This window comes from Microtus oregoni, unplaced genomic scaffold (assembly GCF_018167655.1).
Source record: "Microtus oregoni isolate MIOR12 unplaced genomic scaffold, Mior012 000159F_ref0000335, whole genome shotgun sequence".
In the NCBI taxonomy this organism is placed as follows: domain Eukaryota; kingdom Metazoa; phylum Chordata; class Mammalia; order Rodentia; family Cricetidae; genus Microtus; species Microtus oregoni.
This window is the reverse complement of record NW_024544814.1, coordinates 521,263-542,807: the sequence shown is the minus strand read 5'-3', so window position 1 is coordinate 542,807 and position 21,545 is coordinate 521,263. Positions and strand designations below refer to the sequence as shown.

The following is a 21,545-nucleotide window of genomic DNA, read 5'->3' as shown; positions in this document are numbered from 1 at the left end:
TTAAAAAAAGAAAAGCTATCTTTTTTCATTTACATACCAATCCAAGTTCTTACTCCCGCCCCTCCTTCTATTCTCTCTAACTCCCCCCCCCACACACACCTCCTTCCATTCTTCAGAAAGGGTAAGGCACATTGTTTTGGGGAAGGTCTAAGGCCCTCCCTACTATATCTAGGTTGAGCTACGTATACATCCAAAGAGAATAGTTTCCCAAAAAGCTAGTACAAGCAGTAGAGATAAATCCTGGTGCCACTGCCAGTGGCCCCTCAGTCTGCCCCAGCCATGCAACTGTCAGCCACATTCAGAAGGACTAGTTTGATCCTATGCTTGTTCCTTCCCAGTCTGGCTGGTGTTGGTGAGCTCTCATTAGCTCAAGTAGACTGTTTCAGTGGGTGTACCCATCATGGTCTTGACCTCTTTGCTCATATTCTCATTCCTCCCAATCTTCAAATGGACTTTCGGGGCTCAGTCCAGTGCTCCAATGTAGGTCTTTGCCTCTGTTTACATCAGTTGCTAGATGAAGGATCTATGGTGATATTTAAGATATTCGTCAATCTGACTACAGGGCAAGGCCAGTTTAGGCACCCTCTTCTCTATTGCTTAGGGTCTTAACTGGGATCATCCTTGTGGATTCTTGGGAATTTCTCTAGAGCCAGGTTTCTTGCTAACCCCATAATGACTCCCTCAGTCAAGATAGCTCTTTCCTTGCTCTCATCTCTGTCCTTCCACCACCTCAACTATCCCATTCCCTCAAGTTTCCCCCCTCCCTTTCTCCCTTCCTCTTCCCATTCCACCCTCCCTTCTCCCCCCACCCCTATATTCACAATTTTGTCACGTGATCTAGTCTATTTCGACTTTCCAGGTGGATGTATATATGTTTTTCTTAGGGTTCACCTTGTTACTTAGCTTAGCTCGGATCAATATCCTTTGTTCATGGCTAGTATCCACTTATGAGTGAGTGCATATCATACTCATGTTTTTGGGTCTGGGTTATCTCACTCAGGGTGGTGTTTTCTAGTTTCATCCATTTGCATGCAAAATTCAAGATGTCATTTTTTTATTTTTTACCACAGAATAGTACTCTACTGTCTATATGCGCCACATTTTCTTTATCCATTCTTCAGTTGAGAGGCATCTAGTTTGTTTCCAGGTTCTGGCTATTATAAATAATGCTGCTATGAACATAGTTGAACAAATGTCTTTATAGTATGATTGCGCATCTTTTGGTTATATGCCCAAGATCTGTGGGTCCTGAGGTAGGTTGATTCCCAATTTTCTGAGAAGCTGCCATACTGATTTCCAAAGTGGTTGTACTAGTTTGCATTCCTACCAGCCAATGGGTGATTTCCCCCTTACTCCATAACCTCTCCAGCATTGCTGTTTTTGATCTTAGCCATTCTGACTGCTTTAAGATTGTATCTCAGTTGTTTTGATTTGCATTTCCCTGGTGGCAAAGGATACTGAACATTTCCTTAAGTGTCTTTCAGCCATTTGAGATTCTTCTATTGAGTATTCTCTGTTTAGTTCTGTACCCCGTTTTTTAAAATTGTGTTATTTAAATTTTGATGTCTAATTTCTTGAGTTCTTTATATATTTTGGAGATCAATCCTCTGTCTGATGTGGGGTTGGTAAAGATCTTTTCCCATTCAATAGGCTGCCTCTTTGTCTTATTGACTGTGTCCTTTGTTTTACAGAAGCTTCTCAGATTCAGGATGTCTCATTTATTTATTGTTGACCTCAGTGTCTGTGCTACTGGGGTTATATTTAGGAAGTGGTCTCCTATGTCCCCCCATGCATTGAAGGCTACTTCCCACTTTCTCTTCTATCAGGTTCAGTGTGGTCAGACTTATATTGAGTTCTTTAATCCATTTGGACTTGTGTTTTGGACATGGGGATAGATATGGATCTATTTTCATACTTCTACAGGTTGACATCCAGTTATGCCAGCTCCATTTGTTGAAGATGCTTTCTTTTTTCCGTTGTATAATTTTAGTTTCTTTATCAAAAATCAGGTGTTCATAGGTGTATGGATTAATATTCGGGTCTTCAATTCGATTCCTTTGGTAAGCCTCTGTTGTTTATGCCAGTACCAAGCTGTTTTCATTACTGTAGCTCTTTAATAGAACTTGATGTTGGGGATGGTGAGGCCTCCATAAGTTCCTTTATTAGAGGATTGTTTTGGCTATCCTGGGTTTTTTGTTTTTCCGTATGAAGTTGATTATTGTTCTTTCAAAGTCTGTGAAGAACTGTATTGGGATTTTCATGGGGATTGCATTGAATCTATAGATTGCATTTGGTAGGATTGCCATTTTTATTATGTTGATGCTACCTATCCAAGATATGGGAGATCTTTCCATTTCCTGGTATCTTCTTCAATTTCTTTCTTCAAAGACTTAAAGTTCTTGTCCAATAGGTCATTCACTTCTTTGATTAGTGTTACCCAAAGATATTTTATGTTATTTGTGGCTATTGTGAAAGGTGATGTTTCTCTGATTTCTTTGCTAGCTTCTTTATCATTTGTATATAGGAGGGCTACTGAATTTTTTTGAGTTGATGTTGTATCCAGCCACATTACTGAAGGTATTATTCAACTGTAGGAGTTCCCCGGTGGAGTTTTTGGGGTCAATTGTATATACTGTCATATCATCTGCAAATAACGAAAGTTTGACTTCTTCCTTTCCAATTTGAGTTCCCTTGATCTCCTTTTGTTGTCTTATTGCTATAGCCAGAACTTCAAGAACTATGTTGAAGAGATATGAAGAGAGTGGACAGCCTTGTCCTGCTTCTGATTTTAGTGGAATTGCTTTGAGTTTCTCTCCACTTAATTTGATATTGGCTGTTGGCTTCCAGTATATTGCTTTTATTATGTTTAGATATGTTCCTTGTATCTCTGATCTCTCCATTATCATGAAGGGGTTTTGGATTTTGTCAAATCTTTTTCAGTGTCTAATGTGATGATCATAAGGTTTGTTTCTTTCAGTTTATTTATATGATTGATTACATTGATAGATTTTCGCATGTTGAACCATCCCTGCATCTCTGGGATAAAGCTAACTTGATCATGGTGGATGATATTTTTGATGTGTTCTTGGATTCAGTTTGCCAGTATTTTATTGAATATTTTTGCATTCATGTTCATGAGGGATATTGGTCTGTAATTCTCTTTCTTGGTTGAGTATTTATGTGGTTTTTCGTATCATGATAACTGCAACTTAATAAAAAGGAATTTGGCAGTGTTCCTTCTGTTTATATTATGTGGAACACTTTGAGGAGTATAGGTATTAGCTCATCTTGGAAGTTATGGTAGATTCTGCACTGAATCCATTTGGCTGGCCCTAGGCTTTTTTTTTGTTTTGTTTTTGTTTGTTTTATTATGTTTTGTTTTTGTTTGAGAGTCTTCTATTTCCTTGTAGGTTATATGTCTATTTAAATTGTTCACCTGGTTTTGATTTAATTTGGTATACGGTATATATCTAAAAAATTGCCCATTTCTTTTACGTTTTCCAGTTTTGTGGCGGACAGGTTTTTGTATTATGACCTAGTGATTCTTTTGTGGATTACAGGTTTTTATATTATGATCCAATGATTCTCTAAATTTCCTCAGTGTCTGTTATTTCCTCCTTTTCATTTCTGATTTTGTTAATTTTGATTTTTCTGCCTTTGCCTTTTGATTAGTTTGGATAAGGGTTTGTCTATGTTTTTGATTTTTTTCAAAGAACCAGCTCCTTGTCTCATTGATTCTTTGTATTGTTTTCTTTGGATCTATTTTTGAGTGCAGCCCTCAATTTGATTATTTTCTGTCATCTACTCTCCTGGGTGTGTCTGCTTCTTTTTGTTCTAGAGCTTTTATGTGTGCTGTTAAGTCAGTCACTAATGTGAGCTTTTTCCGTTTTCTTTATATGGTCACTTAGTACTATGATCTTTCCTCTTAACCCTGCTTTCATAGTGTCCCATAGGTTTGGGTACATTGTACATTCATTTTTTTTTTCTTGTTTTCATTTTTTTTTTATTGCGAAAAGAAGAAAAAAAACATAAACAAAAAAACAAGTTTCCACCTCCTCCCAGCCTCCCATTTCCCGTCCCCTCCTCCCACCCTTCTCCCCCTCCTCCCACCCTTCTCCCCCTCCCCCCACTCCTCTCTCCCCCCTCCCTCTCCAGTCCACAGAGCAGTCTGGGTTCCCTGCCCTGTGGTAAGTCCTAGGTCCTCCCCCCTCCGTCCATATCTAGGAAGGTGAACATCCAAACTGGCTAGGCTCCCACAAAGCCAGCACATTAAGAAGGATCAAAACCCCCTGCCATTGTCCTTGGTGTCTCATCAGCCCTCATTGTTCGCCATGTTCAGAGAGTCCAGTTTTATCCCATGCTTTTTCGGTCACAGTCCAGCTGGCCTTGGTGAGCTCCCCGTAGATCAGCTCCACTGTCTCAGTGGGTGGATGCACGCCTCGTGGTCCCGAATTCTTTGCTCATGTTCTCCCTCCTTCTGCTCCTCCTTGGGACCTTGGGAGCTCAGTCCAGTGCTCCTGTGTGGGTCTCTGTCTCTATCTCTATCCATCACCAGATGAAGATTCTATGATGATATGCAAGATATTCGTCAGTATTGCTCTAGGATAGGGTCATTTCAGGTTCCCAATCCTCAGCTGCCCAAGGAACTAACTGGGAACCTCATCTTGGGCACTAGGGAGCCCCTCTAGGGTCAAGTCTCTTGCCCACCCTAAACTGGCTCCCTTAACTAAGAATTGTGGTTCCGTGCTCCCCTATCCACCTTTCCTTCATCCCAATTCTCCTGTTTCCCAGGTCCCCCCTCCTTCCCTTCTACCTTTTCTCTCCACATCTCCCTTTACCCCCATCCCACCCCATCCCCAAGATCCCATTTTCTCCCCGGAAATTTGGTCTACTTCCCTTAGCCAAGAGGACAACTATATGTTTTTCCTTGGGTTCACCTTCTTACTTAGCTTCTTTAGGTTCACCTCTTGTAGACTCCGTGGTCCTTATTTATGGCTAGAAACCAATTATGAGTGAGTACATCCCATATTCATCTTTTTGGGTCTGGGACACCTCACTCAGGATAGTGTTTTCTATTTCCATCCATTTGCATGCAAAATTCGAGAAGTCATTGTTTTTTACCGCAGCGTAGTACTCTAGCGTGTATATATTCCATACTTTCTTCATCCATTCTTCCATTGAAGGGCATCTAGGTTGTTTCCAGGTTCTGGCTATTACAAATAATACTGCTATGAACATAGTTGAACAAATGCTTTTGTCATTTGATAAAGCATCTCTTGGGTATATTCCCAAGAGTGGTATTGCTGGGTCCAGGGGTAAGTTGATCCCGAATTTCCTGAGAAACCGAAACACTGACTTCCACAGTGGTTGCACAAGATTGCATTCCCACCAGCAATGGATGAGGGTACCCCTTCCTCCACAGCCTCTCCAGCAAAGGTTATCCTTGGAGTTTTTGACTTTAGCCATTCTGACAGGTGTAGGATGATATCTCAAAGTTGTTTTAATTTGCATTTCCCTGATTGCTAAGGAAGTTGAACACGACCTTAAGTGTCTTTTGGCCATTTGAACTTCTTCTGTTGAGAATTCTCTGTTCAGTTCAGTGCCCCATTTTTTAATTGGGTTAATTAGCATTTTAAAGTCTAGTTTCTTGAGTTCTCTATATATTTTGGAGATCAGACCTTTGTCTGTTGTGGGGTTGGAGAAAATCTTCTCCCAGTCAGTAGGTTGCCTTTGTGTCTTAGTGACCATGTCCTTTGCTTTACAGAAGCTTCTCAGTTTAAGTAGGTCCCATTTATTCAATGTTGCCCTTAATGTCTGTGCTTCTGGGGTTATACATAGGAAGCGATCTCCTGTGCCCATCTGTTGTAGGGTATTTCCCACTTTCTCTTCTATCAGGTTCAGTGTGTTCGGGCTGATATTGAGGTCTAGGAAGTCTTTCATTTCTTTCTTTATTTCTTCCTTGACCCAATGGTGGTTCATTAGTTCACTCTTCACTTTCCATGCACTGGTAGGCTTTCTGAGAGTAGTACTGTTGTTAAATTCTAACTTTAAACCATCGTGATCTGATAAGATTTACGGATTATTCCATTTTTTTTGTTCCTGTGGAGGTTTACTTCATTACCGAGTATGTGGTCAGTTTTAGAGAAGGTTCCATGAGGTGCTGAGGAGGTATATTCTTTTCTATTTGAGTGGAATGTTAGATGTCTGTTATGTCTATTTGATTCATTACATCTGTTAGTTCTCTTATTTCTCTGTTAAGTTTCTGTCTGGTTGACCTGTCCATTGGCAAGAGTGGAGTATTGAAGTCTCTTCTTATTAGTGTGTGGGGGTTTAAAGTGTGATTTAAACTTTAGTAATGCTTCTTTTACATGTGTGCATGCTCTTCTATTAGGGACATAGATATTCAGGATTGAGACTTCATCTTGATGGATTGTTTCTGTTATGAGTATAAAGTGTCCTTCTCCGTTTCTTCCGATTCTGATTGAATATAGTTTGAAGTCTATTTTGTTAGATATTAGGATAGCTACACCCACTTGCTTCTTGGGTCCGTATGATTGGAAACCCTTTTCCCAACCCTTTACTTTGAGGTAATGTGTCTGCCTGTCTTTGAGGTTGAGGTGTGTTTCATATATACAACAGAAGGTTGAATCCTGTTTTTGTATCCATTCTCTTAGCCTGTGTCTTTTTATAGGTGAATTGAGTCCATTGATATTAAGAGATATTAATGAGCATATTTTGTTAATTCCTGTTATTTTTCAGTAGTAGTGTTTGTGTGTTTCCCTTCTTTGGGTTTTGTTGGTGGGAGATTATCTGTCGCCTGAGTTTTTGTAAGTGTAGTTAGCTTCCTTGGGTTGGGGTTTTCCTTCTAGTGTTTTCTGTAGGCTGGGTTTGTGGATTTGTATTGTTTAAATCTGGTTTTGTTATGGAATATCTTGTTTTTGCCATCAATGGTAATTGAAAGCTTTGCTGGGTATAAAAGTCTGGGCTTGCATCTGTGGTCTCTTAGTGTCTGCATCACATCTATCCAGGACCTTCTGGCTTTCATGGTTTCTATTAAGAAGTCAGGTATACTTCTGATAGGTCTATCTTTATTTGTTACTTGACCTTTTTTTCTTTGTAACACTTAGTATTCTTTCTTTATTCTGTATGTTTTGTGTTTTGATTATTATATGGCAAGGGGATTTTTTTTGATCCAGTCTAGTTGGTTTTCTGTAAGCTTTTTCTACCATCATAGGTGTGTCCTTTTTTAGGTTAGGAAAGTTTTCTTCTATGATTTTGTTGAATATATTTTTTGTGCCAATGAACTGGAGTTCTTCTCCTTCTATTTCTTTTATTCTTGGGTTTAGTCTTTTCGTGGTGTCCCAGATTTCCTGAATGTTTTTGAAAGAATTTCTTGGATTTAATTCTTTCTATGACCAATGAATCTATTTCCTCTATAGTATCTTCAACACCTGAAATTCTTTCTTTTATCTCTTGTATTCTGTTGGTTATACTTGTCTCTGTAGTTCCACTTCATTTACCCAGATTTTTTATATCCAGAATTCCCTTGGTTTGTGTATTCTTTATTGCCTTTATTTCAGTCTTCAAGTCTTGAACTGTTTGCTTCATCTGTTTGATTCTTTTTTTTTCTTGTTTTTTTTTTGAGGGATTTATTAATTTCTTCCATTTTTTTATTTGTCTTTTTCTCCATTTCTTTAAGGGAAGTTTCACTTCCTCTTTAAATGTCTCCATCATCTTCATAAAGTTACGTTTAAAGTCATTTTCTTATGTTTCTTCTGGGTTAGGATGATCAAGTCTTCCTGTTGTATGACCACTGGGTTCTGGTGTTACCATGTTGCTTTTTAGGTTGTTGGATGAATTCTTTTTTTTTAAATTTATTTATTTATTAAAGATTTCTGTCTCTTCCCCGCCACCGCCTCCCATTTCCCTCCCCCTCCCCCAATCAAGTCCCCCTCCCTCCTCAGCCCGAAGAGCAAGCAGGGTTCTCTGCCCTGTGGGAAGTCCAAGGACCACCCACCTCCATCCAGGTCTTGTAAGGTGAGCATCCAAACTGCCTAGGCTCCCCCAAAGCCAGTACATGCAGTAGGATCAGAAACCCATTGCCATTGTTCTGGACTTCTCAGCAGTCCTCATTGTCCGCTATGTTCAGCGAGTCCGGTTTTATCCTAGGCTTTTTCAGGCTCAGGCCAGCTGGCCTTGGTGAGTTCCCGATAGATCATCCCCATTGTCTCAGTGTGTGGGTGCACCCCTTGAGGTCCTGAGTTCCTTGCTTGTGCTCTCTCTCCTTCTGCTCCTGATTTGGACCTTGAGATTTCTGTCCGGTGCTCCAATGTGGGTCTTGTCTCTGTCTCCTTTCATCGCCTGATGAAGGTTAATATTCAGGAGTATGCCTATATGTTTTTCTTTGGATTCTCCTTATTTAGCTTCTCTAGGATCACTAACTATAGGCTCAATGTCCTTTGTTTATGGCTAGAAACCAAATATGAGTGAGTACATCCCATGCGCCTCTTTTTGGGTCTGGCTTACCTCACTCAGGATAGTGTTTTCTATTTCCATCCATTTGCATGCAAAATTCAAGAAGCCCTTGTTTTTTACTGCTGAGTAGTACTCTTATATGTATATTTTCCATACTTTCTTCATCCATTCTTCTATTGAAGGGCATCGAGGTTGTTTCCAGGCTCTGGCTATTACAAACAATGCTGCTATGAACATAGTAGACCATATATTTTTGTTGTATGATAAGGCCTCTCTTGGGTATATTCCCAAGAGTGGTATTGCTGGGTCCAAGGGTAAGTTGATCCCGAATTTCCTGATAAACCGTCACACTGCTTTTGTTGGATGAATTCTTGCATTGGCGCCTACCCTTCTCTTCCTTCACATGAGACCGGCAGTGTCTTTGAGTCTTGGCCCAGTCCTTGCAGTAGCTGTCTGAGTCTTTGGGAACTATTCTTGGTCTACTCGATACTGTCAATGTCTGTGTCTCAGGGAGTCATTGAGGTCTCTCTACGCCTGCTCTCTTGATCTTCTCTCCTGGTTCACACTCGTGGTCCTCTCACTTGGTCTCCTTAGGGTTACAGTAAGCTCATGGTCCCCTCAGTATTGTAGCAAGCTGTGTTTTAGAATTCCACTGAGGTTGCAGCAATGAATAGGTTTTAAAACTTCCTTGAATGAAAGTGTTTTTATTTGGTTATTTATTAATTTATTTATCATTAGCTTAAAATAGAATGTTTCCTTATGGCATTTTCATGTTTTAGTTTCAATTGTGTCTCTTCCCCCTGTTCCTCCGTCGTTTCCCATTCCATGATGGACTCTCTTCTTACTCACGTCTCTCTAAGCCTCTTGTCATCTCCTTTATGGACACCTTTCTGGTTTCCAGGTCTCTACCCATATTTAACCCACCTAAAGATACACACTTAACTATTAGAAGCTAAAACGATATAAGGTGTTTATCTGTCTCAGCTATAATATATTTTCCTGTTCTAATCACACTTTGAAGCATTTAAATGTTTTAAGTTGTCTGAGAGGAAATGAGGAGGGCACAGGAGTAGCTGGATGAAGGGAGAAGGTTCTAATATAGTATACATGTATGAAAATTTTAAAATAAATTTCAAAAAGCTTTCAGAAACAAAATAATACAGACAGGTGAAGGGAAAATTTTGAGCTAACATTTTCTCATCTTGCTCAAAATATGGATGGTGATTGCTAAACAACAAACAATGAGCTGCCTTTTCTAGGGAAGTAGTGATGGAAACAGATACAGTGCGGAATTGAGGAACTGAGATACAGCTCAGTTGTTGAGTATTTGCCTAATATGTGTAAGACCCTAAGTTCAATCCCCAGTACTTCAAACAAACAAAATACTCAAAGAGCCATTAATTAAATATCTAAAGATATTTAATATATCCACATGACAGAATAGTGTTTTATAAATAGAAAAGGACTGCAGATAACTAACTAATGGCATGGGCAGGCAAGCTCACAATTTAATAACAGTAGGGATATATAAGCCATTTTGAAAAATCTCTTCCAAGTAATAACTGCTGAGTGGATATTGTGGATCCAGTACAAATGCTAAAATATTTAGCAAGAGATATTCCCTACAGGTATAAGGAAACAAAAGAGTAAGTGAAACATATACCAAGCATAATAAGTGCCTTAATGAAAATAAAATGGTGATCTAATGGGGTAACAGGGTGGACTAAAGTACTTTCAGCTCAGTAGTTAAGGAAATCCCTTGAAAATAAATGCCATTTAAAGTGAATGACTAAGAGGAACGAGCCCTGAAAATACATGGGAGAAAACTATGTCTAGTAAAAGGACATAGTTAAACCTGAAGGTAAGGGTTTAACTATTTGTGCTGAGAAACTCACTGTTTTCTGGACCACAGTAAGGAGATGAAGCTGGATGTAGGCAGAATCCATCAGATAGGGGCCTTCGAGAACTCTAGGTGGGCTTTAAGCACTTACATTAGATATTTATAAGGGCACTTGGAAACTGTAAACCAAAGGACACAATCATATTATGCTGTTTAAAATGACCGCTATGGTTAGATACCCAGGAGAAATGGGCAAAGTGTACAATGGTAGATACAAATAAACTAGCTGAGAGGTAGGGCAAGAGTGGCAGCAGCTGAAAAGGCAGACAAAAAATGATGTGGTCTGATTTTAGGGTATGAGTGACAGAAGTGGTAAGACCTAGTTGAGTTCAGGATATATTTTGCATGTAGACTAGTTGTGGACAACAAGTAAGCTGAAACATTAAGGAACAGTGACTCTGGCTTCTGGCTTTTACAAGAGCATGAGTTCTTTACTGAAATAAAAGAATAATGGATCAGAACCAGGTAATGTTCTGTGTATACAAAAAGTTCAAATTAAGTATTTAACTAGGGAGAATTGAGAAGTGAGTTAAGTAGAAACAATACGTTCATAAGAAAATACACAAGTCTGGAGCAGAGGGCAGAACTTTAGTCAAGAGGACATATATCTTCATATTCTTTCTTACTCATAGCTCAACTTGATGTAACCAGGCCTTCATTTCTACTCCACTAAAATTGTTCTTACTAAAATTATTATTTTCTTCCTGCTGGTCATATTCAGCAGATAGTTTTGAATTCTATATTTTGCCTTGGGTTGTTTTCTATTTTTGTTTTTGTTTTTTTCAAGTCAGGGTCTCTGTGTAACAACCCTGGTTGTCCTAGAACTCACTCTGTAGATCAGGTTGGCCTTGAATTCAGAGGTCCACCTGCCTCTGCCTGGCAAAGTTTTTTGTTTTGTTTTTGTTTGTTTGTTAATTTGAGACGTGGGTTCTCTGTATAACTTTGACTGTCCTGGAACTTGTTTTATTGACCAGGCTAGCCTTGAACTCACAGAGATCTGCCTGCTTCTGCCTCCTAAGTGCTGGGATTAAAAATACATGCCTCCACTACCCAGCTCTTCTGACATTTTAAATACTTCATTATTGCATATAAACCTTTGTGGAGTTCTATCCTTAGGATAGATTTTAGCAGTAAAAATGCTACATAAAAATATGCCTGATTTTTTTTTACATCTTTCCAAATTATTAGATGTGAAAAGACTTAAGAGAATCACCATGATATGACAATGGATCATTTTTTTAATCCATTTTTCTAACTTTCACTTCAGTAACATCGTGCCCTCTTTCTTTGTAACCTTTGGTCCCCCCTTTCTCATTCTCAAATTTGACTGATGCTCTTCCTTTCTAATTCATTAAGAAATATTTGATCACTATAGATAGCTGCTTCGGTTGCCATAGTCTGTCTTTTTCCTCCTTTAAAAATAGATAAACCGACTATGATTCTGAGAATTAAGAGTCTTCTCTTTTCTGCTAAGGCCTGTTCCAGGTAGCATTACTCAGATAGCACTCTGTTTTACATTAACAGTTTTCTCCTGTGTGCCGAATACATTGTGTTAGCACACAACCGTATTTATTTAAATCTTTTGAAGTTTTTGTGTGAGAGCCTCTTCTGTCTCTCGGTACTCTTGTGGTTTTTGCTGTTGTTTGCATGAGGGTTGTTTTGGGGGTGAGGGAGATGTTTTGTTTATTTGGTTTTTCTATGAGGCAAACAATTGGCAACCAGTTTCTGTCACCAATACTTTCCTTGCTTTGTTTTCATTATTTGCAAAACCCTTTCAAATAGCCCCCTAATTTTGTTAACTCTAATTCTTTCCACTTCAATTTTTGTTATTTTTTGTTTTCTTATTCATTTACACTTAGACCTCTACCTCAATAGAAACTAAAGATATTTATACTGTTCAGTCCAATCAGTTCTGAATCCATATTTTATTAGAACCATCAGTAGTTCTTGTCAGTGTTCAGTACTCCTTCCTTCAAACACTTCTGTGCTTTGGCTTTTAGGAAACCACACTTACCACAGCCCATCCAAGCACATTTTACTACTGTTTTCTTTTGTGATTTCCAACCTATACTGACTCCAGAAGTGAGTTAATCTAGTATTCTAGCTTTATTTGCATGGTGATAGATAATTCTAGCTTAGCCTGTATATCTGACCTGAACACTCCTGTTTTCAGCTGCTTTATTCTTTCTACTTGGATGGTCAAACTTGAAACAGGGTTCCTTATTGGACATCCTTCAGTACAGCATTCCTGGTGTACCTGTCATTCCTAGTGTGCCTTTTAGACAAAGCAAATAGTCTTAGACTGGCATTATGTTTAACCTCTTGTTTTATACACTACATCTGAGTCTTGCAAAATCTTTCAAAGGTATTTAAAATTGGATCACTTCTTACCAAGTCCAGTGTACCCATCCCCACCCAGGCAATATCCCCACCCAGGTTATCTTAACCTCACTTATTACAAACAAGCTTCCAATTAGCCTCTTTGTTTTGACCCTGTTCCCATAATGCTTTTGTTTTAGAGGTGTTTTTTTTCCCCAGTGCTAGGAATCAAGCCCAATAAACATTACTTCTGTTAGATAAGGACTCTACCACTGAACTACAGAGCTCCACCCCTCGACCCCATAAAAGTAATCTTAACTCAGCAGCCGGAGGAAGTGTTTTAAGAGAAGTCATAGCATGTCAGTGCTCCGCTCAGAACTATATCTTTATCTCTTCCCTCTAAGTAAAAAGTCAGGGTTTTAAAATGGCTCCAAAGCCATATCCGATTTATTACTGAACTTTTAATTTCTGATTTCTCCTTTTGTAGTCTTCAGTTGTCTTGATGGTCCTGGTGTGTTAGTAGTAACCTGTTATACAGAGTCTTCTCACTGCTGGTTTTCCACCTTCTGTGCTTTATATCCACATGACTGGTTTCTTTTTCTATAGCTAAGATAGGAACCATTTTATATTTTACATGTTCACTCATGTCTCTCTCACTATGGTAAATGTCCCGATTGGGGTCTGAAAATTCAAGAACCGGATTCCTAACAGCCCACCCTCCCTTAAGAGTGTTTTTCTTTCCCCAATGAGATTCCCTTGGAGATTACAAATTTTTCATTTGCAAGTGGATATCAATTGGCACTAAGTTCTGATTGGACCTGGTGGGGGGCTGTCTACTTCTGTCTGCTCTAGGACCCCATCTGGTACAGACCCATGCAGACCTTGTATTTGCTGCCACAGTCTCTGTGAGTTCATATGTAAGTCAGTCCTATTGTGTTTAGAAGGCCTTGTTTCTTTGGTGTCCGGCATTTCGTATGGCTCTTACACGCTTTCTACATCCTCTTCTGTGGGATTCTCTAAGCGCTAGAGAGATTTGATGGAGACATTGTGTTTAGGGCCAAGTATTCCAAAATCTGTCACACTAAATAATATCTGGCTGTGGGTCTTTGTATTTGTTCCCATCCGCAGCAGGAAGAAGCTTCTCTAATGATGGCTGGGTGTAGTAATAAGAGTGGCGGGGCTGCATCCCCAGCACCCCGGCAACCTGGTTAGCTTATGCCCCAAAATAATTACACGGACATTGTATTCTTTTAAACACTGCTTGGCCCTTTAGCTCTAGCACTTACAGGCTAATTCTGACATCCCGATCAACCCATCTCTAATAATCTGTGAGAACCGGTCTTACCGGGAAGATTCTAGCCTATGTCCGTCCTGGGTCGGAGCTTCATCCCGGGAGTGGGGCATGGCGTCTCTCTGAGGCGTCTGCTCCCAAGAGGAGAGCTGTTGAGTCTGACCTCACTTCCTCTTCCTCCCAGCGTTCTGTTCTGTTTACTCCTCCCACCTATCTTCTAACCAATAAAATGGGCCAAGGCAGTTCCTTTATTAGCCAATGACCTTCCTCCATCATTTCCCCTTTTTCTGTTTAAACAAAAAAAAAGGCTTTAACTTTAACATAGCAAAATTACATATAACAAAAGTTATCAAGTAAAAGTTACAATAATCTTTATCATAACTAAGGAAAACAATAACTATAACTAACTATTCTTAACTCCATCAAAGACTCCAGAAAGATACAATACTACCTAAGCAAACAAGAAAAAAGCAACTTTTAAAACTCTAGAAATGACAGAGACATCTCGCTGCCTGGACAGTCACCCAAAGTTCCTCTGTACCGTTGGGGCATCCATCTTCAGCCTTCAGGCCCATGGTATCCAGCAGACATTTCCATAAAGCAGGAAAATTCAAAGTCAGTTCAGTCACTATCTGTTGTGTCCTGCAGAATGTCTCACAGACTCTTTCATGAATCAGGAACCCCAAAAGATCATCTCACCTTAGGCAAGTTCAGTAGTCCTCTCTCTGCGGGTTCTCTGTGTCCAGTTTATGCAATAGTCCAGGCAAGAACAGTTTCTTGCCCAAATGGCTATCAAACTCCATAAGGATCCTCTTTGATGCCCATCTTCCCCTTGAAGTAGATTGGTGCTGCCAGGAGCAGAGTGTCTCATTGTCATGAAAAGTCCTAAGTTATTAAAACATTTAAAATGCCATATTCTATAATCTTTGAAAAATATGAAGAATGCCTATCTAAAATATATCTACACATCTAGAAAATATTAACTAACATGACTACAAACTTGACTATTATTTATGATTATCCATCAACAACCTATATTTCCTAATTATACATTACATTTTAATAATGAACTAACAATCACAATACCTTAATCAATATCAGAAATACATATACATATAACAAAATTGACCATAAATCTCTATCAATAAAGCAAAATCTATACTAATGCAAATTATTCATACCTATATCATATCCCCCTTTAAATGTAAAAGAACATTTATAAACATTTTTTGGGAATATGGGCGCAGTTATTTCTCTCCAAACTGCTTCCTGCTAAATGGGGGCGTCGTTAACTAGGCCTTTCATGGTATAACCTGTGTGCTAGTTTCATCTCAGTTGGCAGTTGAGCGAAGCAAATTTCTGAAGCCGTGCACAGGAACCATTCAGGAGGACGTGGTCTATCATACCACATTGGGATGGAAGCAATCCACAGACTCTCACCCTCTGTGAAAACAAAATAAGAAACTCCTTTCCAAAGTATCATGTCCTTAGATCCAAATTTCAAAGTCAAGGCATCAAAATATCTATGTTGGATTAGTTCAGCAGCATTTATAAATAAATATCCTTTAGCATCTGTTGCTCCTTCCTCAGCATTCAAACAATTCAAAGAGAGCATAATAGCATACAGTATCAAAATTCTCTGTTCATTTTCCATCTTTGTGCAGCTTTGTTTTAACCTCTATTTTGTTTATTTTTACTTTTAACTCTTTGCTTTTTGAGACAGGTTCTCTGTATCTTTGACCTGAAGTAACTCTGTAGACCAGGCTGTCTTTCAACTCTCAGAGATCCACCTGTCTCTGCCTCCCAGGCATTGGGATTAAAGGCGAGTGCTACCACACCTTGAAGTCACAGAGGTCTATCTCCCTCTGCCTACCAAGTGTTGGGATTAAAGTTGTGTACCACACACAACAACTCTCTTCCTTTTTTTGTTTTTTACTTTGAGAACTTCAACTTTTAGTCTGCATATATTTTTAACACACTTTAAACCATTCAGAAATTTTCTCTGTCTTTGAATCTCTCTTTACTGTATATCTCTCTTTTTCTGACCACATGAGTCTTTAATTTACTGAGCAATATGGGTAGGATTAAAGGTGTGGCTTTGCCAGCTAGATCCAGTCCATTCCTTAGCTTTCCAGCCTCATGGCTGAGGTACCGGCTGTAGGCATGTTTACTGCCACAACTCTATGGCATTTCAAGGTCCCTGCCAGCAAGCAAGATTCAGCAGCCTGTGCTTGCAAACCGCACGAACCACCTGCGTAAAAGTCAGAGTTTGCCCTGGCAGGACAGCCCAGAAAGCCGGCATTTTTAAACGGCACAGCTTTTTTCCTGCTACGGCTGAAAACCAAAAAGCATGTGTTTCAGCTTTTCGTCAACACCGTTTAAGTGTTTCGTGGCAGGACCTCTTAATGAGCTGCAGGCTTTGCAGCTAAAGCTGAGTCAGGAAGCCTCTCTTAGATGAGGTGCTTGCTCGCCTCTAGCAAGCAGAGTAGATCCGAGAAATTGTCACTATCAAGAAAACATGCTTTACTCTTTCCCAAGCTTTTTCAGGCATTCTGTGGATTCAGTTGTCCACGTGGGCGCCATTCTGTTGTAAATAGGGGCGGCGGGGCTGTGTTACCAGCACCCCGGCCGCCTGCTCGGCTAGCTTATGCCCAGAAATAATTACACGGACACTGTATTCTTTTAAACACTGCTTGGCCCTTTAGCTCTAGCACTTACAGGCTAATTCTGACATCCCGATCAACCCATCTCTAATAATCTGTGAGAACCGGTCTTACCAGGAAGATTCTAGCCTATGTCCGTCCTGGGTCGGAGCTTCATCCCGGGAGCGGGGCATGGCGTCTCTCTGAGGCGTCTGCTCCCGAGAGGAGAGCTGTCGAGTCTGACCTCACTTCCTCTTCCTCCCAGTGTTCTGTTCTGTTTACTCCTCCCACCTATCTTCTAACCAATAAAATGGGCCAAGGCAGTTCCTTTATTAGCCAATGACCTTCCTCCATCAGCTGGGCAAGGCACTGATTAATGATTATAGCAGAATATTATTGGCAGACATTTTATTGCTACATTCCTCTAGTAGTATTTGGTTTTCTCCTAGGTCATCGGCCTATCTATTCTCAGGTTCTTGGTTACCCAAGCAATGTGAGATATGCGTTCCATCTCATGGAGAGATACTACATTTTACTTCTTAGATCATAATGGACTACAATAATAATATGCCTATGTTGATTACCTGTGAATAAAGCAATAGCACTATTCTGGAAGGCAAAACTTATTATAAGCATCATAGGGAATCTAATTAAATTTAAATATACATCTACATCCAGTAATCAATATCCAGGTATTTGTCTTATAGAAGCATTTGGAAAGTGTGTAAAGTTATATATACTAGGAGAGTTTTTAAATTGCTATTTATTTTATTGAAAAATTAGGATCTCACTCTTGAATTTCTGTAGTTTCTCTAATATTTCACTTTGTTTTTTTCCTGAACTATTTATTTAATGCTTTTTTTCTTTAAATTAATTTTCTTTTAGCTGTATACCTGATCTGATTGTTATACCAGGAAAAGGCTGGATTCCTGTTACACAGCACTTTCATATGCCTATTCAGTAAAATCATATAGAAACTACCTAATGTCTGTGTAACTTCTAGAATAATTTTATGTATGACTAATAATTCTTTTACTACAGTGACCTTTGTATGATGCAACCCTTAGGAAACAATGATGTAGATAAGTATGCTTTTAGCTTAAAGTGATATTTTTAGCATGAAAGAAAACAAGATTTGAAACTATATTCTATGTGTTTGCTTTGGTTATAAACTATACAGTAATAAATGTATTTATATATTAAGATCATTTGTACTAAAATAATAACAATGAAAATAGCATCATAATATAACTAGGAACACTTTTACCTTTTAGTTTCTTTCTATTGTATTTTTTAGGCAAAGTCTCACTGTGTAGCCCTGGCTTGCCTGGAACTTGCTATGTAGACAAGGCTGGTCTCAAACTCAGAATTAGCTTTCCTCTGCATCCCAAATGCTAGGATTAAAAGCATGTGCCATGTCCAGCATTTTCCAATTTCTTAAACTATTAATACATGTGTATTTTCTAATCATGAGATTAAAAGAGAATAGGATTGTAAATTATTATTTAGCTACTATAATAATTAGCTGCCAAAAGGCTAATTACAACCTCTTATAGACTATAGTTAATTTAGTAGCATTTAATTTTTAAAAATAGCTATACTTTTGCTCTTTGACTTCACAAGTATCTTGGTTTGCTATTTTTCTTCAACACTATTTTACTTCTGCTTAAAACAGGCCATTCAGAAAGGCAATACAGAAGTTGCAAGAATTCATGCTGAAAATGCAATCCGTCAGAAAAACCAGGCAATCAATTTCTTGAGAATGAGTGCTAGGGTTGATGCTGTGGCAGCCAGAGTTCAAACTGCAGTAACAATGGGCAAGGTAAGACTTGACTGGTATTTAATGAGAGTAGGAAGACTTACAAAAATAGCAAATTTGAGTATTGCAAGGTATTATATGGTGTTAATAAAGGACTTCATGGAAAATTAGACTTAGTAAGGAAAAAGATTTTGGCAGAGGACTTATCAACTCTTTTATTTGCTGAATACTAAGAAGTATCAATAATCTAAAATAGACAGTTCCTAGACCTAGACACAGAATGTGATTTTACTGTTAAAGACAGTAATAGAAATCTCATGGTCCAAATCAGGAGCAGAAGGAGAGAGAGCACGAGCAAGGAACTCAGGACCACGAGGGGTGCACCCACACACTGAGACAATGGGGATGTTCTATCGGGAACCCACTAAGGCCAGCTGGCCTGGGTCTGAAAAAGCCTGGGATAAAACCGGACTTGCTGAACATAGCAGACAATGAGGACTGCTGAGAAGTCCAGAACAATGGCAATGGGTTTCTGATCCTACTGGACGTACTGGCTTTGGGGGAGCCTAGGCAGTTTGGATGCTCACCTTACTAGACCTGGATGGAGGTGGGTGGTCCTTGGACTTCCCACAGGTCAGGGAACCCTGATTGCTCTTCTAGCTGATGAGGGAGGGGGACTTGATTGGGGGAGGGGGAGGGAAATGGGAGGCGGTGGCGGGGAGGAGGCAGTAATCTTTAATAAATAAATAAATTTAAAAAAAGACAGTAATAGACAAGTTTCCTAAGTTGACATAGAGATAATATATTTAAAAATTTATAAAATTTTCATGTTACTAAATCAGTTTTATTTTCTAAATAGGTGACAAAATCCATGGCAGGTGTAGTTAAATCTATGGATGCTACATTGAGGAGTATGAACCTTGAAAAGGTAAAAACAAACAATTATCATTATTACTTGATGTTCAGATAGCATCTTTTCAGGGTACATTTTTCTTATGATCATATCTTTATAGATTTCTGCCTTAATGGACAAATTCGAACATCAATTTGAAACATTGGATGTTCAAACACAACAAATGGAAGATACAATGAGTAGCACTACAACCCTAACAACACCACAGGTAAGAATCATTTCTTTACTTAAAATGGTTTCTTAAAATGACTTGATCTGGCTGTAGTGACACATACTTTTAATCCAATCACTCAGCTTCCTAGTGCTTGGGAACTGAAGGAAGATTTCTATGAAGTCAAGACTAACCTGTCTATGGAGTAAATTCCAGGTCAGCCTGAGTTACATAGTGGGAACCTGTCTCAAAGCAACAAATGACTTGCTTTCAAAATGTAATGGCTTTATGAATATAAATCTCTTACCTTGTGTGAGTACAGAGGGAAGGAAGCAGGCAGGCAGCTTGCTACTGCTCTGCCCAAGGATTCTGGGGAATGTTTTAGAGGATAATGTTACCTAGCACCTAGCGTACTTTGGAATTCTAATTATTTTATTGGATCACACATGTAGAATCTAGAGCCTGTTTCTACATGTTTCCTAATGCTCTTATTAATAACATTAAACTTTAAAAGTACATAGTATTTGGATAGTATGATACTGCTACATGAATTGTTTAATGTTTAAATCAATGTCCATATATATATATATATATATATATATATACAAACATTGATATATTAATGATCTAAAATTGGAAAACCCTTTTAGTGTTTAGACAATGGGCATGTTCTATTGGGAACTCACCAAGGCCAGCTGGCCTGGGTCTGAAAAAGCCTGGGATAAAACCGGACTTGCTGAACATAGCGGACAATGAGGACTACTGAGAACTCGAGAACAATGGCAATGGGTTTTTGATCCTACTGCATGTACTGGCTTTGTGGGAGCCTAGGCAGTTTGGATGCTCACCTTACTAGACCTGGATGGAGGTGGGTGGTCCTTGACTTCCCACAGGGCAGGGAGCCCTGATTGCTCTTTGGGCTGATGAGGGAGGGGGACTTGATTGGGGGAGGGGGAGGGAAATGGGAGGCGGTGGCGGGGAAGAGACAGAAATCTTTAATAAATAAATAAACGGAAAAAAAGGTATATAAAAAAAGAAAGAAAAGAAAAAATAAGTAAATAATACATTACTGTTGCTATAGTTACTTCTTTGTGCTATAGCACACCAGAAATTCTTGCTCCAGCCTTACTGTTATTTAATACTAATTTATCAACCTTTTCTGTAACTCAATCTTATTCAGTCTCTGATAACCATTTTTCTATCCTCAATTTGCATATATAACTGATATTATACAGTACCTGACTTTCTCTGCCTAGCTTATTTCACTTATTATTTTGTATTCCACCCATCTTGTGATAAACAATAGAATTTTATTCTTTGGGTGGAATAAATAGTATTTTGTATGTAGTACATGGTCTTCTTCTAATCATTGGTTGATAAACAGGTCTTCTTCTGATCAATGGTTGATAGACACCAAAGTTGTTTCTATTTCATGGCTCTCCTGAATATTCAATCAGTGTGAAAGTACCTATGTCTCTTTAAAATAATATTTTCATTTCCTTGGAATGTATAACTCATAGTGAAATTACTCAGTCAAATAGTAGTTTAAGATTTTGAGGAACTATTATTCTGTTTTCCAAGATGGCCATGCAATCTATATTCCACTAATAGTATATACAAGTCTCTTTTTTTCTACATTTCCTTATGAAGGTACGTTATGTCACTTAGAGCTGATTTTATCACTAGTCTGATTTTAGAAACAAAATTAATTGGGAAGATGACCTGGATTAAATAAACATATTTGAATTTCCATTCCTGTTCTGCTGCTACTTAACTTTGAGAATTGGATTAAAATACTACCCCGAGGTTCTAAAGCTGTAGCTCAGTAGGTAGAATGCATGTGTAGCATACATGCATTATCCACATTACTCTTTCATGGCTACTTTTCTGTTATGAACACTGTTTCATATTTATGACTTTTAAAACCTAAATTCTTCCTAAGAAAAATGGTCTCTCTCTCTCTCTCTCTCTCTCTCTCTCTCTCTCTCTCTCTCTCTCTCTCTCTCTCGATATATATCTTCCAGCCTGGCTATATTCTGTTAATCCAATGGCCAAAAGCAGCCTCTTTATTAACCAATGGCAATAAAACATATTC

At 38.8% G+C, this 21,545-nt stretch overlaps 1 protein-coding gene across 1 annotated transcript in view; it reads left to right on the top strand.

The window, feature by feature from the left end:
* The window catches only part of LOC121445096 (charged multivesicular body protein 1b-2), a 58,638-nt gene that overhangs the window by 12,706 nt on the left and 24,387 nt on the right, over positions 1-21,545 (top strand). Inside the window, exons 3-5 of the mRNA XM_041647097.1 lie at positions 18,303-18,449; positions 19,246-19,314; positions 19,400-19,507. Of these exons, the coding sequence (XP_041503031.1) occupies positions 18,303-18,449; positions 19,246-19,314; positions 19,400-19,507 (324 nt within the window). The remainder of the gene's footprint in view (positions 1-18,302; positions 18,450-19,245; positions 19,315-19,399; positions 19,508-21,545) is intronic.